Source organism: Mandrillus leucophaeus, unplaced genomic scaffold (assembly GCF_000951045.1).
Source record: "Mandrillus leucophaeus isolate KB7577 unplaced genomic scaffold, Mleu.le_1.0 Scaffold333, whole genome shotgun sequence".
Classification (NCBI taxonomy): domain Eukaryota; kingdom Metazoa; phylum Chordata; class Mammalia; order Primates; family Cercopithecidae; genus Mandrillus; species Mandrillus leucophaeus.
The window spans coordinates 2,587,425-2,605,424 of NW_012103510.1; the positions used below are offsets into that span (position 1 = coordinate 2,587,425).

General features: G+C 45.6%; 1 protein-coding gene across 3 annotated transcripts in view; it reads left to right on the forward strand.

The window, feature by feature from the left end:
* The window catches only part of SALL1 (spalt-like transcription factor 1), a 21,453-nt gene extending 6,145 nt beyond the window's left edge, over positions 1-15,308 (forward strand). Inside the window, exons 2-4 of one of the 3 annotated variants that reach the window (XM_011988640.1) lie at positions 77-169; positions 9,156-12,595; positions 13,724-15,308. In XM_011988640.1, the coding sequence (XP_011844030.1) occupies positions 94-169; positions 9,156-12,595; positions 13,724-14,164 (3,957 nt within the window). In that variant the 5' untranslated portion in view covers positions 77-93 and the 3' untranslated portion in view covers positions 14,165-15,308. Of the gene's footprint in view, positions 1-56; positions 170-749; positions 961-9,155; positions 12,596-13,723 lie in introns of those variants that run through there. The other 2 variants (XM_011988639.1, XM_011988641.1) reach the window with 2 other exon arrangements.
* Positions 15,309-18,000: the final 2,692 nt, after the last annotated feature.

Below are 18,000 nucleotides of genomic sequence, written 5' to 3' on the forward strand. Positions count from 1 at the left end.
GCCGCCGCCGCCGCCGCCGCTCGATTTCCGTAATTTTGAGAAGATTTTTTTTTAGTAATTTTTTATTCTGCCCCAGCTGATGTTTGAGCCAGCATGTCGCGGAGGAAGCAAGCGAAGCCTCAACATTTCCAATCCGACCCCGAAGTGGCCTCGCTCCCCCGGCGAGATGGTGAGTGCTCCGGCCCGCGCCGTGGACACACACACACACACTCACATTCACGCACACTCGGACCCACGCACACGCGGCTGGCCCCCGCGCCCCCTACCTCGCCGCCGCCGCGGCCCCGATTGCTTCTTCCACTCGGCGTAATTTTTTTTTTTCTTTTTAATTTTCAATTTGCCTTTGCTGGGCTTTCCCCCGCTGCCCCGGCGAAAGCGAGCACATCTCCCGGCAGGATCTTTCCGGAGTTGCTGGGTCCTCCCGGGGGAAGGAGGGCGGGCATGCCGGCCTGGCTTCTCCGTCCCGGCTTTTCCGGGGATCGCAGCCACCGCCGGGACCCGGGAGCCCCATGAGGCGTGGGTGCGGGCGGAGGTCGTCCCCGCCGGACCGCAAGGGGCCCCTGGCGCTCCCCGCGCCGCGCCCCGGGGCCCCCGGCCCGACCTCCGCCTCCCGGCCCTGCTGCCAGCGGGAAGGAAGTTTACTTCGGGCGCTGGGCTGAACTCCGAGCGTGGGGGAGCTCGCTGCACCCCCCCTCCCCGCCCCACGCGCACACTCCCCCTCGACCCGCGCTAGAACGGGGTGCCTTTGGAGGTTCAGAGCTGCAAGAAGATGGGGACTGGTGTCGGGGCGCCCGCGCCTGACCTGCTGGGGTCGCGGCCGGGGTGGAGAGTGCCGCTGGCCGCCAGTTGTTCTGGAGACTGTGCAAACGGACGGGGGAAGTGTCGGGGTCTGGCTCGCAAAGTTTATCTCCGCACCTCTTCCCCCAACAATTGCACCCTCTGCCCCCCAAAATCTTTACGGTCGGTATGCGCCCTCTGCGGATCGTGGTGCTCCCTACTTCCAGGGGGGTCGGGGAAGAAGTCGTAGGATAGTTTTTCAGGTTTGCGGGTGACCAGCCAGAGTGGAATCCCCCCTGAAACAGGGGCACTCGCTTTCTCCGATGGAGGCGACAACTGTGGGTCCCCAAGGGGCTGAACAAGTCCAGAACAAAGTTTGTGTGTGGGAGCTTTGGCAAAGAGTGGAAGATATCCGGGCAGGGAGTTGGGGTACAGAGGGAGGACACCTGGAATCCCTCCTTGCTCCTAAAGGTGTTTCACTGTACCGGCCTCAAAGCTCCCAGGCCTAGCACCCGAGGCGATGCAGCGGCGCCCGGGCTCGGGTCCCCGGGTCGTCCCGGCGCGATGCTGGCCTCTCGGCTGCGGGAGAACGGACAAGGAGCAACTTCGGCGGGTTCTCAGCGGCTCTGGATGCCGCTCGGGATGCCCACGTCCTAGGCGGCATTTTGGGGTGTGGAGGAGGGAGCTGGGCCCCGACAGAGCTCCGAAGCGTGCCCCTGATCGGCACCTCTGCCCACTAAGCTGCGGCCGCCCGGGCCCCCAGGTCCCCGGCTCGTTTCCCGGAGGCCTGCCTCTCGGTAGAGCTGGGGCACAGTGAAGCGAAGGGACCCCCGCTCCCTTTACCCCTGCTGTCGGGAAAGGGGAGTCCTGACTTGGGATTCCTGTAAAAAAAATGGGGGACTTGAAATCAATTAAGAAAATGCTTTACAATAACCCTCCTCCCGGCCCCCAGTATTTCCTCAAGCTTGAATCCTTACCCATGGCCTCTGCGATTTCTCAGTCCGCTGAAAAAGAGCCCCTGAACCCCGCTTTCCACCCCAAGCGAAAGCAAGCACGCGGGGTAGATCGAGGTGAGATGACCCAAGGCCGCAGCAGCTGCGTCGAGTATTTTTCCGGGTTTTCTCAGCTTAGTTTCTTCTTCCCGCACCCACACCCATCTTTCCTAAAGTTTCTGGTGAGACCTTTTGCACCGGAAAACTGTTCAAGTTAACAGTTTGTACACAAAAAAAGCAAACTAGAGATAAGAGAGCATTTTCTAGTGTGTTTTGTACATTTGTACTGGTTTTCTACATTTTCAAAAAAAAAAAAGTCTCGGCCTTCTAGGAGAAATGATGCGTGCTAGATCTTTGCCTTTCGCCTTCTGTATCAGGAATTTTTAATAGTTAAGTCTTCTCATAAAGCAATAGTATAAAAGGAGTTCACTACCTGTTACCATAATTCTTTATTAGTACTAATTTTTTCAGTTTAGTTTATTTGAGCTTGGAGGTAAGTTAGTTAACTCCATCAAGTTTCCTTCCTTTCTCTTTTCTCTCCTTCTTTTGATTTCTCTTCCTTCCTTTCTTTTTTCTTCCCAAAAGCTGGTACATTGTCCTAAAGAAGCGGTAAACTGTTAGGGGCTCCCTAGGAAACACCCCCTCCCAGCCTTCTTTCCTCACCTCTCCCCACCCCCTCCTCTTTTTCTTCAGTAGTAATGGTTTTAGGTTATGACTGTTTTTACATGGTTGAACAATAAGTTTGGGAGAAGTTGCCTAGAGGGTAGATTTTGTAATAGGGTTTCAGGATTTAGTGTGTTGTAATAATATTAGTACACAAGTAATCCTCCCCCAACGCTGGACATACAGGAGGGCCTAACATACTCCAGTTCTTTTTATTTGGAAGTAGTTCTGAGATAAATGGCATTGAAAGTTCATGACATAACTCATGGTTACCTTTTAAAAGTCACCTTTTCTGCAGTGAATTCAGCAATCTCATTCTTCTCCCCACATATAACCCCTACTTCTAGGAGTAGCTGGGTTTTCTGTTTGGTTTTGTTTTTTACGTAAAGAAACATTGTTACATTTTTAGATGGCAAGCCCCTTTTCAAACATTATGATTACTTTTTCTTTCGTCTTGACATTGTCTTTGAAATATGACAGAGGAAATACGAAACATACCAAATTAAATCTAGTTCATGCACTTCTCGTTTACCAGCACCTCTAATTGTATGACTTCTACCCAGAGTGAGACCTAGAAAAGTTTGTAGACCCAAGTTACAGGAGCCCTGAAGAAGCGGCTCCCAAAGCTGAAAGCAGCGAGGGCTGCTTGGTGGTGTGTGTCTTGCCTGTGTGTGTTTGAGTGTGTGTGTGCTTACAAAGAAAACCCAGACCATGCTAAGAAGCCACACAGACAGCTTCATCTGAAGCAAGTGCAAACAAAAAACAAACACAAAAACCAAAACAAAAAAAAAAAACCCGAGTATTTGGTCTATTTCAGGATGCTGGTATTTTATTTTACTTTAGTGTGCAGCTGCTATGCCAGAAACACTCTAAACTTGGTAATTTTTCTGCTTCTTATGAAACCAAGATTATGGCAAATATGACTTATCTCCTCAATGATATGCAACAAGTCTTGAATTACTTGCGGAAATATGACTGCTACTGGAAAGATTGTTTATCAAGTAAATAATTCCGAGGAAAGGGAATATTAGAATCTAATGATTTGATTTGTGGGTTCTTTACTATAAATTGGAATTTCAGTTGTGTGTTGTATGTGTGCGGGTTGGGGTTCTTCCTTTGGTGGCGTTTTTGAGATTCCTGTAATTTCTACATGGATGGCCCATTTAGACTCCATTCATTTATTTAAAAAGTATTTTGGTGCTCAGTTTTTTCAAGGAAAAGATAATATTGGAAGAATGAAACACCACGAATTGCAGCTAAAACACTAACAATCATATGAAGTATCATAAAAATTCCTTATTTATATTAATAATGAAACTCTATTATTTACCAAAGTAATTTGCTCATTTTGAGCAGCTTCATAGCAACACATTGATCTCTGGGCCCAAAAGGTTAGCGAGAACTATAATTAATTGCTTTTTTAAAAAATACCAACACCTGCAAGATAAGGCAGTTGGAAAGAATTCATGTTTAATCAGAGCTGTTTTAAGTTTGTCATAATGGAAGATTCTGAATGAGAAAATGCAAACCGGTGTTTTGTGATTTGCTTCAGGCCGCACATACTTTGTAAAATGTTAAAAAACAAACACACAAACGAGCAAAGTCTAGTTAGGCATGAGGGTACTATGTGTGAAAGTGAATATGTGATACTGAATGTTTTGTAGTTTATTTTACGTCAAGTTTCCCCTAGAGTTCATTGGCACAAGTGCCAATGTATAGATTCTTCTTTGGGGGCTCTCTTTCTTTCTTTATACTTTTGGAGGTAGCAAGTTGTCTTTACCAACAGAAACTTTTAGAAGGTAGAACTCCACATTTTTGTGGTAGAGATCTTACTGGGACAGAAATAGGCAGACTGGTTAAGTTTTTGAAATTGTCAAAAGCCAAACTCTGTGTAGGAACCAGAACAAATTCCTTCTGCAACCTCAGCTAGGTTTTTCTGAGACACTTCTTGGTGCAGATAGCACCAGAATATTCCAAAAATATTCTTAGATTATTAAAACTGAAGTAGTTTGGCGAAAGAGGTGGAAAGTTAACCGAAGAACTAACACTCCTCCCCCCAAAAAAGAAAAAAGTTTGTGTGCCAGGCTTTAGAAAACCTAGATGTGTCAAGCTGTTTTAACCTTTGCTAGCCTCCTCCCATGCAAAGGTGACAAGGTCCAGATCATAATATGTCCTTCAGTATCTTCCCAGTGACCCCCAAATTGAATCCTGCTAGTCACTTAGCAGGAAGTTAGTAGTTTATTTTAGTTTCACCTTATCAGCTTGACTTCTTTTCCTAACCTTATTCCCCTGTCACCCTCAGATGCCAGACCCCCGAAGGGGAAGATTGACAGGTAGTTCCCATAGCTCAGTTTTACCCTCAAACAACAGGGATTTAGTTTCTTGTGCCTTTGCCAATGTTTATGTAGTCAAAGTTTAGATCTTGCCTTAAGGAGTCTCTTTTTTACGCGTCACTGCAATAGGAAAGCCACAAAGAAGTTTTTGAACAAACCCTTGCAACTGGAACCCCATCTAGTGTTCAGTTTGATTCATCCATGGGAAAGACATTTCCCCCTTTCATTTATTGTGTACATTAGGTGGGCTTGGATCACTATTTTAAAAGCAATGCCTCGTCCATGTTATTTTTTCAGAGATTTCACTTGTATTCTTCCACTAGAGAATACGCTAATCCCGGTCAGAACAGTGAGTGAACTTGGAGGGTACCAGGAAATTTGTCATTTGGTGGCATATCACATCGAGGAAACTTTAGACATCACAGAAAATATGCACAGCATATGTCGTAGTGTTTAAAATTTCTTTGGAATCTTAAGTTGGACATTTGGATTCAGACTTTTCCCAGGTCGGTGCAGAAAAAAAAAAAAAAAAAAAGATAAAAGACCAATCAATCAAATATGTTTGTGATAAGAAAAGGAACAGGCTGTTAAAATTAAGGACTCCAAAACCACTGTCATGAGCAATTCTATTAAGAAATGTAAATGCAATTTTAACATAATGGGAAGTACAGTGAAGTGTCTTTCTGAAGAGCTCCAAAAAAGAAAACTAAATCTGGTAGAGTAAGGTGGTTGTGTTTGTTTTTTGTTTTGTTTTTTTCCTTTCCTGGCTGGCTAAACCTTTCTGTGTGGGGCATAGTTTTATTTTTATTTTCTCAGTAGACAGATATGGTAGAACACTTGAATTTTCTGCTTCCGATTCTGCAGTTTGGTTCAGAGGATGAAAAACTGACAGATTTGAATTAGGCACCAAGTAACTAAAAAGTACAACAGGAACTAAAGCATCTAGGATTTTAATATAAATTTGGTGGAGGTATAAGATCACTCTTCCCCCCACCCCGACCAAAAGGCCCAGAAAATTCCAAATATCTGTTTGTGTGTACATACTTAGAAAACCACTGCTTCTTAAATTTTGGTATCTGACTAGGGTTGCTTACAAAATTAATCTGCATGCAAAATCCACAGAAAAGGAACAAGAATGTTATTTTCACCATAGTACAAGGAACAAGGCAACTGTATTTACTATAATGGGGTCACCAGTTGCAATCCTGTGTAACAGATTACTGAGAGAGATACAAGATAGCAGACAATCAGAAAAATGAATTAGAACTGTTCGTGTGTGTGTGTGTGTGTGTGTGTGTGTGTGTGTGTGAGAGAGAGAGAGAGAGAGAGAGAGAGAATGTGTGTGTGCATGTGTATCTTACTACAACTTAAAATATTCCCTTTGGTAAAGAGTCCAACTAGTCCTCATGTTTTGTCTTTTTTTTTTTTTTTTTAAATAAAAGACTGCTTCCTTGGAGTTTTGTTCCGAATGCAGATAGATTTAAAGTTAAGAATTATTACAGTGTAGCGACACCTGCTTTTGAAATAAATCAAAATAGATACCAGTATTTTGGGGGCATGGGGGTGTTCATAAACATCAGGAAATAAAATTAGTTCACTCTACAGTGAGATCAAATATCAGCTTATTAAAAATGTTGTGAAAACCTAAGCTAAAATATGGGCAACTTTTTAACACAGTCTCTTAAAAGCAGGCAGGCATTTATTTTTAAACATCTATATTTTCCATCCAGTTAGCACAATCCTAAATATAAAAATGTTCAGGTTGAAACACTTGAAAATTCTCAAGTGAGTCTTGAGGCAGCACAAATGCAGAATTCGAGTGCAGGAAAGTAATAATCAGCTAAATCCTATAAAGTAACCTGCCTTTTACTTTCTCTATTTATTATGAGAATATCAGATGTTTGCAAGTTATAAAGAATTAAAATCTCTTTTAATCGTGAGCACAGATGTGCTAAATATTTGAAGCAACTACATTGTAATGTGTACAATTGATGAAGTCAGTTTTCTGATTTCCCTTGCTAGTTATTTAGTTCTGAATCTGTCATTATTTGTCTAAGCCCAGCTGACCAAGCAAAACTGTGTTTTAAAGTGGCTTTATGTTTTGATAAATGTGAGCTGGTTGAAAAGTATTTTCCACTGAATGCAGAGCTTAATAGAACATGCTGACATAATAGTTTTAATGCATTTTGTTGAAAATGTGTGAACAAACAGAATAGCTTTTGTTCCTTCATAATTGGCTGTAAAAGTAGATGGAAACATAACCATTACATATGGAAATGTGCAAAGAGAAAGAAATAACATTTCTGTTGAATATATTAGGAATTGCATTTCCTAGTTTAAAATAAGCATCTGAAATGGATGCATCATTTAAAATTGGTTGTCAAAATAAGAAGCTTTAAAGAGAATTTTTTGTCACATTATTTTTGTCCCAAGTTAAGCAACATAACTTTAGCAAATTTCATCTAATATTTTGTTTATATGATTTTAAGGCAGGGGGAGAAGCAGAAAGTGCTTAAAACAGCACCTTCCATGTGCATAGGAATCCAGTGCCAATTAGGATGATTAAACATTAAATTAAAACCAAATCATTATTGGTATTTTCTGCTACAACTAAGATTTGTTTGGTGGTGTTAATGCATTTTGCACTATACCCTTGTGGAGATTAAAAGATGGGTATTAGGAAAGCTGGCTTGTTAAGTATAACTTAGCTACTCAAATAACACTCCCAGTGAATAAAGTGTGCGTACATTTGGCATACTTCACCAGGGATTCTAATCAACTTCGGCATCACTCAAGGCAAATAGAGTTAAGGAATTTCCAGAAGTTAGTATTTAGGTATTAATTTTATTTTCTGGAATGCAAAACTAGTCAAGTTTTTAAAAATATTTACTACAAAAAGGCAAACAGCTGACACTTTCCAATGGACTTTAAGTTTACTGAAAAAAGCAGCATTTTGATTTTACATTTATTCATATCTGCAATTACTTTGTTTTATGCAAGTTTTCTGGGAGATTCAATTTGGAAGTCATGGAAACTACCTATTATCTGATTCAGTTCTGCAGAAAAGCATGCAGGGAGGTAATCCTTGAATTAAACAGTTTTTTTTTTTTTTTTTCCACAGCCTTCTTAGATGACCACACACCATTTATACAACAGAAGTTGGTGTTCCCCATGCTGGGCAAACAATGGGAAGCCATCCTGTCTTTGAATAGGATGTTAGCTTGGAGTTAGAGATTTTTCTGTTTAATTTACAAATGGATCTTAGTGAGAAGACATCTGAGCAACCAATGGAAACAAACATGAAATAAAGGGATTTTTATAATAAAAGATTCAGGACAATCTGTTAAACAATTGTTAACAGTTAAGAGCAAACTGTTTTTAAAGGCATTCAGACAAGGAGAGCTGCAAAGCATTTCAAACTCTAAACCAAGAATTATTTCTTAGGAGATGGGAGCACTTTTCAACTGCACATCCTTCTTGAAGTTGATGTTTAATCAGAAATGTAAATCTTGTGCCAGATTTTATAGACATAGAGAGCACTTTTGATGAAATATTTAGAGGCATAATGTTGCCATTCGGAGCACAGTGGCATATATTCTTTGATTAGTGGAATGGTAGCCGGAGTTACATCTTTAATTTTAAAAATAAACATGCCAGGGAGTGATATATAGGTGCCAGGCAAGCCTTGTAACGGATTATGATCATTGTGTTTCTCTTCATTGTGTGTGTTGCCATTCCTTTTGTGTTCAAGTGAGTTTTGAGGAGCGGTCTGGAGGATTTGTTACTGATGTGACTAAAGTGTGTTTGTCACGGATCAGACTTAGCGCAGGTTCGAGGTAGGGGCTTGAGGTGATTTTCAAGTTGTCAGTCTACAGCTTGATGATATGCATTTTTTTTCCCCCTTGTCAACAACTGATTGGAACCTGAATGACTACAAATTAGTTTAGTGACAGAACAAACTGTCACAGATATCTTTGAGTCGGTTGAAAATGAATAAGGTTGACAGAAACTCAAGAGCCTAATAAGTCCTCAGAATGGTTTGTAGACCCTCTCTGGATGAGTAGACAATAAGGTGTATAAAAGATTGGAAATCAATATTTTGCTATGGAATTTCATCATGCACCAGTGTTTCCCATTTGTAGTATTTTGTATTTTGATGAATTATCTGAAGGCCACGACTCTCTGAGATACCGGATGGATAGAATTCCTCCATACCCTTAAAAATTAATTATGGATGTTCTTAGGTAATATTGATTGGTTTTCAGGGGCTACAGTTTTGAGTTTTGCAGGTAAAAAACCATTGATTAGCCTTTTTTTTTTTTTTTTTAAGTCATAGGTGACTGTGTGTCCTGGCCCCTTTACTAACCCTGCACCTTTTTGACCTTTGTAGGAGACACAGAAAAGGGTCAACCGAGTCGCCCTACTAAGAGCAAGGATGCCCACGTCTGTGGCCGGTGCTGTGCCGAGTTCTTCGAATTATCAGATCTTCTGCTCCACAAGAAGAACTGTACTAAAAATCAATTAGTTTTAATCGTAAATGAAAATCCAGCCTCCCCACCCGAAACCTTCTCCCCCAGCCCCCCTCCCGATAATCCTGATGAACAAATGAGTGACACAGTTAACAAAACAGATCAAGTGGACTGCAGCGACCTTTCAGAACACAACGGACTTGACAGGGAAGAGTCCATGGAGGTGGAGGCCCCGGTTGCTAACAAAAGCGGCAGCGGCCCTTCCAGCGGCAGCCACAGCAGTACCGCCCCCAGCAGCAGCAGCAGCAGCAGCAGCGGCTCCTCCACAGGTACCTCAGCGATCACAACCTCTCTACCTCAACTCGGGGACCTGACAACACTGGGCAACTTCTCCGTGATCAACAGCAACGTCATCATCGAGAACCTCCAGAGCACCAAGGTGGCGGTGGCCCAGTTCTCCCAGGAAGCGAGGTGCGGTGGGGCCTCTGGGGGCAAGCTGGCCGTCCCAGCTCTCATGGAACAGCTCCTAGCTCTGCAGCAGCAGCAGATCCACCAGCTGCAATTGATCGAACAGATTCGTCACCAAATATTGCTGTTGGCTTCTCAGAACGCAGACTTGCCAACATCTTCTAGTCCTTCTCAAGGTACTTTACGAACATCTGCCAACCCCTTGTCCACGCTAAGTTCCCATTTATCTCAGCAGCTGGCAGCAGCAGCTGGATTGGCACAGAGCCTCGCCAGCCAATCTGCCAGCATTAGTGGTGTGAAACAGCTACCCCCAATCCAGCTACCTCAGAGCAGTTCTGGCAACACCATCATTCCATCCAACAGCGGCTCTTCTCCCAGTATGAACATATTGGCAGCGGCAGTTACCACCCCGTCCTCTGAAAAAGTGGCTTCAAGTGCTGGGGCCTCCCATGTCAGCAACCCAGCGGTCTCATCATCGTCCTCACCAGCTTTTGCAATAAGCAGTTTATTAAGTCCTGCGTCTAATCCACTTCTACCTCAGCCAGCCCCCGCTAACTCGGTTTTCCCCAGCCCTTTGCCCAACATTGGAACAACTGCAGAGGATTTAAACTCCTTGTCTGCCTTGGCCCAGCAAAGAAAAAGCAAGCCACCAAATGTCACTGCCTTTGAAGCGAAAAGTACTTCTGATGAGGCATTCTTCAAACACAAGTGCAGGTTCTGCGCGAAGGTCTTTGGGAGTGACAGTGCCTTGCAGATCCACTTGCGTTCCCATACCGGAGAGAGGCCGTTCAAGTGCAACATCTGCGGTAACAGGTTCTCCACCAAGGGGAATCTGAAAGTCCACTTTCAGCGCCACAAAGAGAAATACCCTCATATCCAGATGAACCCCTATCCTGTGCCTGAGCATTTGGACAATATCCCCACGAGTACTGGCATCCCATACGGCATGTCCATCCCTCCAGAGAAGCCAGTCACCAGCTGGCTAGACACCAAACCAGTCCTGCCTACTCTGACCACTTCAGTCGGCCTGCCGTTGCCCCCGACCCTCCCAAGCCTCATACCCTTCATCAAGACAGAAGAGCCAGCCCCCATCCCCATCAGCCATTCTGCCACCAGCCCCCCAGGCTCAGTCAAAAGTGACTCCGGGGGCCCTGAGCCAGCCACAAGAAACCTAGGTGGGCTCCCAGAGGAAGCCGAAGGGTCCACTCTGCCACCCTCCGGTGGCAAAAGCGAAGAGAGTGGCATGGTCACCAACTCAGTCCCAACGGCGAGCAGTAGCGCCCTGAGCTCCCCAGCAGCAGACTGCGGCCCCGTGGGCAGTGCCACCACTTTCACCAACCCTTTGTTGCCGCTCATGTCCGAGCAGTTCAAGGCCAAGTTTCCTTTTGGGGGACTCCTGGACTCAGCCCAGGCATCAGAGACGTCCAAGCTTCAGCAACTGGTAGAAAACATTGACAAGAAGGCCACTGACCCCAATGAGTGCATCATCTGCCACCGGGTTCTCAGCTGCCAGAGCGCCTTGAAAATGCACTACAGGACACACACTGGGGAGAGGCCCTTTAAGTGTAAGATCTGTGGCCGGGCTTTCACCACGAAAGGGAATCTTAAAACCCACTACAGTGTCCATCGTGCTATGCCCCCGCTCAGAGTCCAGCATTCCTGCCCCATCTGCCAGAAGAAGTTCACGAACGCTGTGGTCCTGCAGCAGCACATCCGAATGCATATGGGAGGCCAGATCCCCAACACCCCAGTCCCCGACAGCTACCCTGAGTCCATGGAGTCCGACACAGGTTCCTTCGATGAGAAAAATTTTGATGACCTAGACAACTTCTCCGATGAAAACATGGAAGACTGTCCTGAGGGCAGCATCCCCGATACACCTAAGTCTGCAGACGCCTCCCAAGACAGCTTATCCTCTTCGCCTTTGCCCCTCGAGATGTCGAGCATCGCTGCTTTGGAAAATCAGATGAAGATGATCAATGCTGGCCTGGCAGAGCAGCTGCAGGCCAGCCTGAAGTCAGTGGAGAATGGGTCGGTCGAGGGGGATGTCCTGACCAATGATTCATCCTCAGTGGGTGGTGACATGGAGAGCCAAAGTGCTGGCAGCCCAGCCATCTCAGAGTCTACCTCTTCCATGCAGGCTCTGTCCCCGTCCAACAGCACCCAGGAGTTCCACAAGTCACCCAGCGTTGAGGAGAAACCACAGAGAGCGGTCCCGAGTGAGTTTGCCAATGGTTTGTCTCCCACCCCAGTGAATGGTGGGGCTTTGGATTTGACATCTAGTCACGCAGAGAAAATCATCAAAGAAGATTCTTTGGGGATCCTCTTCCCTTTTAGAGACCGGGGTAAATTTAAAAACACTGCTTGTGACATTTGTGGCAAAACATTTGCTTGTCAGAGTGCCTTGGACATTCACTATAGAAGTCATACCAAAGAGAGACCATTTATTTGCACAGTTTGCAATCGTGGCTTTTCCACAAAGGGTAATTTGAAGCAGCACATGTTGACACATCAGATGCGAGATCTGCCATCCCAGCTCTTTGAGCCCAGTTCCAACCTTGGCCCCAATCAGAACTCGGCGGTGATTCCCGCCAACTCGTTGTCATCTCTCATCAAAACAGAGGTCAACGGCTTCGTGCATATTTCTCCTCAGGACAGTAAGGACACCCCCACCAGTCACGTCCCGTCTGGGCCTCTGTCTTCCTCTGCCACATCCCCAGTTCTGCTCCCTGCTCTGCCCAGGAGAACTCCCAAGCAGCACTACTGCAACACATGTGGCAAAACCTTTTCCTCGTCGAGTGCCCTGCAGATTCACGAGAGAACTCACACTGGAGAGAAACCCTTTGCTTGCACTATTTGTGGAAGAGCTTTCACGACTAAAGGCAATCTTAAGGTATCTTGCTCTGTCTGCACCATACCCACTCCATCAACCCTGTCCCACTGCCATTGATTATCTATAGTGCATGCCCCCAGAGTCATCAGCCCAGATATTCAGGGAGAGAGCTCTTGCAAGGGAACCTGCTGCACATGGTTGATGGGGGAGAAATGAGGGTGCCTGGGAGGGTCAGGATCGTGGCAGGGACAAGGGCAAGCTGCAGCTCACTGAATGTCAGTGCACATTGAATAATTTGGTACCTAAGCGAAGGAGCGGCCTCTGTGTTGTCTTGCTAAGTGCACCAAATGAATTGCTTTACCTACCAAGGAAGACAGCCTGGCGTTACCATGGGATATTGATTAAAGACCTCCATGTGGCCTGTGTGCTGCCCGTATCACTTAATAATTAGGGCTCTCGGCGTTTGCATCTATTTTTCATAACTATGCAGTCCAGCATGGTTTGTTTGTCTAAAAACAATAACGTCACTGCTCTGCTAATGGGCATTATGATCATTGATTATACAGCATTTCCTACTGATATGTGTTGGAAATAAAGCAAATATGCTTAAGTTCTAGAGCAACAGTTGAGTGCTCTTAGTATGTACATTTTTCTGTTGACAGAGTATTTCTCTGGAGATTGCTCCCAGTACTGTGAGATGAATAATTACTTTCTGGCTTTTCTCTCCATACGCAGGCCCTCCAATGGGCAGTCAGGGAGGGATACCTTCTTCCCATCTGAAAAGGACATTTATAGGGTAAAGGGTGTCAGATACAATACTTACCATTGCAATGAGAGTGGACATAACAATTCTAACCCTGAAAGGAGCTATCCGCCACTGCCTGGCTTGCTTGAGGCCATTATAAGCTAAATATGGGTAATAAAAAAAGAGTAAGTAAGGCATCCTTTCCCAGGAAGAGGGGAGACAGCCCAGGGCTGCGGAGAGTGAGCACGTTATTACTAGACAGGAGGAATGCATGGTTCCTGTTGCCTTCACCGTCTATCACATGATGAGAATAGGCATTTAGGCCACTTGCTTTGTGGACATTTGGGATATGAGTTGAGACAGATTCAGCTATTAAGCTTCTCTCCCCCTCCTCTTTTTTCCCCCCTCTCTCTCTCTGTCTGCCTGCCCTCCCCATATCTCAGGTACACATGGGCACTCACATGTGGAATAGCACCCCTGCACGACGGGGTCGGCGGTTGTCTGTGGATGGCCCCATGACATTTCTAGGAGGCAATCCCGTCAAGTTCCCAGAAATGTTCCAGAAGGATTTGGCGGCAAGATCAGGAAGTGGGGATCCTTCCAGCTTCTGGAATCAGTATGCAGCAGCGCTCTCCAACGGGCTGGCGATGAAGGCCAACGAGATCTCCGTCATTCAGAATGGTGGCATCCCTCCAATTCCTGGAAGCCTCGGCAGTGGGAACAGCTCACCTATTAGTGGGCTGACAGGAAACCTGGAGAGGCTCCAGAACTCAGAGCCCAATGCTCCCCTGGCCGGCCTGGAGAAAATGGCAAGCAGTGAGAACGGAACCAACTTCCGCTTCACCCGCTTCGTGGAGGACAGCAAGGAGATCGTCACGAGTTAAAGCAGCTCGGGCTGGAGACATAGCATTCATTCCTGTTCAGAACGCGACCTATGGTGGCCTCCTACTCCTTGCCCTCCCCCCCAATCCCGCCCCTTCCTTCACGTTCCCCAGATCTATGAACTACAACATTATGAAGACATTCTTTTGTACCTTGTTCAACTTTAGAGTTCTAAGAAAGCTTATTTATTAGTGATATAACCTTGCTTTGCAAACAGAATGCAAGCGTTAACTTTGGTCTTCTGTATTTTGGACTAAATACTAATTGACTAGAGTGCTGTAAACTTGCTGTAACATTTATGGCAATTGCAAGTTGCCCTGCTAGGCAGTTGTAATCTGGCATTAACTTATTTTCTATATCCAGTTTAATATGAATCTGGTGTTGATGCAATGCCTCAGTGATGCATTAGATCTCTAATAAAGTCTGTATATACATGTACACTTTGATCCTGCTGGAAAATTTTATCAGCAAACACATTGTCTAATCTTTCAAAACAGATTTAAGGAAAAGACTTAAAGTACAGACTGAACAGTGTGGGTCTTTGAAAGGTTTGGTTTTTTGATTTTTATTCTAAAATTCAACCTTTTTTTTTTTTTTTGTAGATTTAACCATTTCCATTTTGAACTGCTATTTGTATCGTGCTTTTTACTTGAGTCGTCTTCAATGTTAATAAGTTTCTGTACAGTAATAAGCACGCAGAATTCTTTAGAGAAAAAGAAAACAAGTGTTGTTTTGGTAGTTGAAACTGAGACGTAACATTTTGCCTTGTAGGTATATTCACGATAGAAAATGTGTGCTGGAATTTCACAATGCTGCTAAGTATAGCATCTTGAACAACCTTCAGTGGAGAAAATGTAGATGCTCTTGTATATACAATAAGAAATATCACTTTCATTCAAATGTACATATGTTCCTTACAAGAGCAAATGCTTCTTGATCAAGAGAGCAGGTATAGTGTTTGTTTATTTTGTATTAGGTATGGAAGAAAAAAATTGGACTGTTACATGCACTTTCTTGGAAAGTTGAAAGGAAAGGGGGGGGTCCAATTTCTTTAACATTTAATACTTACTAACAACAGAGATACTGTAATTTTACTCAAGTAATCAAATACATTTTTTTTTGCAACAGATAAAACAGAATACTGTGTCTGTGTTTTTAGAGTGCATTTCCCTTTAGCCAGGCCCCTAAATGCATTTTAACATTTCCCCAGGCAGCAGTCAATTGTGTATGTGAGTGTGTATCCCTCTTTAAATGAGGAATTGTAAAAGGCATAACAGAAATGGCTTTGCATGGGCCTGCGTTTTCTTTTATTTTGAAATTTGGAGGCCCTAGATATTTTCCCAGTATCCCATGACTTATTTAGGAATGGATTTTATAGACTCCACTACCACCCCACCCCCAAGAAAAACGAAACAACGAAATGACATAAAAAGATGTTGGAGGTTTTATCCCAACAGGTAAGTTTCTTTTAAGCAAAATATTTATGCCGATTTAGATTTCACTTTTACTGTTCTGGTTTTATTTCACTTAAAGCAGTCACGTTTTTTCAGACAGCTGAGAGCCACATTGCTGGGGAGTTCCTGATGCTGCTAGGTTATATAATTTGACTCAAACTGGGCCTCAACCCAGAGAGGTCAACATGTTCTTTATTTGATTGGTCTTTTAGGCATTTAAACGCACATGCATATTTGAAAGAAAAAGTCCATTAGAAAGGTTACGTAGAGTCAGCTTGAATATTTCATCATGCAAATTCAAATGGATTCTTCCCCTCTCCCGGTTGTTCTGGGGTGGAGTGGGGGAACAGGCTTTCTTCCTCCTGAGCACTATTTTGAGGTGAGCAAACGACTGAAGGGAAAGCTGTGTCCAAAGGGGTCGCCGGATTTTTTTTCTTTTTTAAAATTTTTTTTTAAGTTGTTTAATGCTGTGAACCGCGCATCTGGCGGTTGTGCCCAGGTAAGGTAGAAAGCGTCAGGCCACTTCCCGCAGAAGTTTCCACCAGGGCGCGGCCCACTCGGGGCCGCACTACCCCGACCCTGTCATTAGACCTCTGTGCTGAGGGGTCGCCCTCAACCCCTGCTTGGCCTCCGGGTCCAGGTCCGGCGTTCCGGAAGGTGGGCGCTGACCTGGGCCGTGAGAGTTCAGGGGAGGGGATAGGAGCCCCCAAAGACAGAGAGGGAGGCGGGGGAGGGGGGGTGAGGGAAGGGGGTTGCGCGACGTCGTGAGTGATGCTGAGAATCACCCCGAAGGCTCCGCACGCGAACATTTAGAGGGGCAGATTTCTCAGTCTCCCCTCTCCCGTCCCGTCCCCTCTGCTCCAGGAGTGACCATTTTTCCCCAAGAGTGGGGGCACGGATTGAAGGCCGGAGTTCCAGCCAGAAGCTCTAGTTCTGCGCGGGCCAGATGGAGCTGTTTCCGTTGCACAGACGACGTTCACACCTTCCCATCGCTGGGCGTGGCGAGGAGGGGCTGCCCCGGGCTGCGCGGTCTTTGCGCCCAGGGACAGGGCCTGGGGACATCTGAGGGAAGTGATCCGGGGGGCTACCGCCCACCGAGAGGGGCAGGCTTCGACAGTGCCCCCCTTCCTCCACACGCCCGGCGCCTCGCCGGCCCTCCCTGAAGGCGTCCAGGCGGCTGTCCCGCGACACCTTCCACCAAGCGTCCGCCAGCAGCTGGACCCCGCTCTCCAATGGTCGTCGCCGCCCGGTCCCCGGGGTTCCCGCACGCCAGACCAGGCGCGAAGGTCACCGCCTTGCACCACCTTGGGCTGCCTGTCCATTTCCAAGAGGCAGTCGGTGGGGAGAGGGGAGCGGGGGCGCTGTGTTCCCTTCCCTCTCATCACCACCCTCCCACCTTCCAGCGGTTTCTGAAAGTGAGTTAAGGGAAGCAAAAGTCACTCTTCTTTCCGGAGGCATCAGAAGCGTTTAGGAAAAGGTCGGAGGGTCTCTCTGTCTGTTTCTCCGTGTCTCTCTCTCTCTCTCTCTCTCTCTCTCCAACCCCCCTTCTCCTCCTCTCTCTCTTTCTCTCTGTCTCCTTTTGTCCCTGCTTATCCATTTATTGATTATCTTTCTAATGTATTGATTATTACCTGCCCACTCATTCCCCTTTCCATCCATTTCCGAAATAAGAAATCGCACTCTGCCCTGCTTCTCCTCCCAGTGTGAAACATACACTCAGCCTTTGGGCTCGGCCCGCAGAACAGAACTGGATTTACATTTATAAAGCAACAGGGTTGAGGTGAAGGCAGCCTAGGGGCACGCACCCCTTCCTCACCTACTCCCCAACCCTTGCCCCGCTATGCCTCACTAGAGGTGCCTCGTGGTGGTATTGGAATCACCGAGAACCGAATTCACTGAATTAAGGAAGGATTGTGGCTGCAACTAAGTTCACAGAATTTTTTAACTAAAAATACTCACTTTGGTGACAGTTTCCCCAGCTTTTTTTAAAAAGGGGGAATTGTAAAAATACAGAACAGCCCAGAGAAGAACTTAAGAAACTCCTTGTGCCTATCACTCAAAATTTACAAACGTTAGGAACTTGTAGTTTATTCGAGGTGTTTTTGTTGTTGTTGCTGTTCCCCCACCTCTCCCCAGGAACTGCGTTTCCTGTTCTTCCTCTCTGCCTGGGTAGCGGTCATTCTCTCATTCTCTTCTCTCTCTTTCCTTTCTTATATTTCGTCGTCCTTTTTCTTTTTTCCTTCTCCCACCATCTCCACTACCCTTCCTTTTCCACCCATCCCCCACGGGCTTCCTTCTTTCTGGAAAATATACTTGGAAGAGCAGTTTGGTGATTGACAGGGACCCGGGGAGGGAAAAAAGAGAGAGAGAAAGAGAGAACCAAT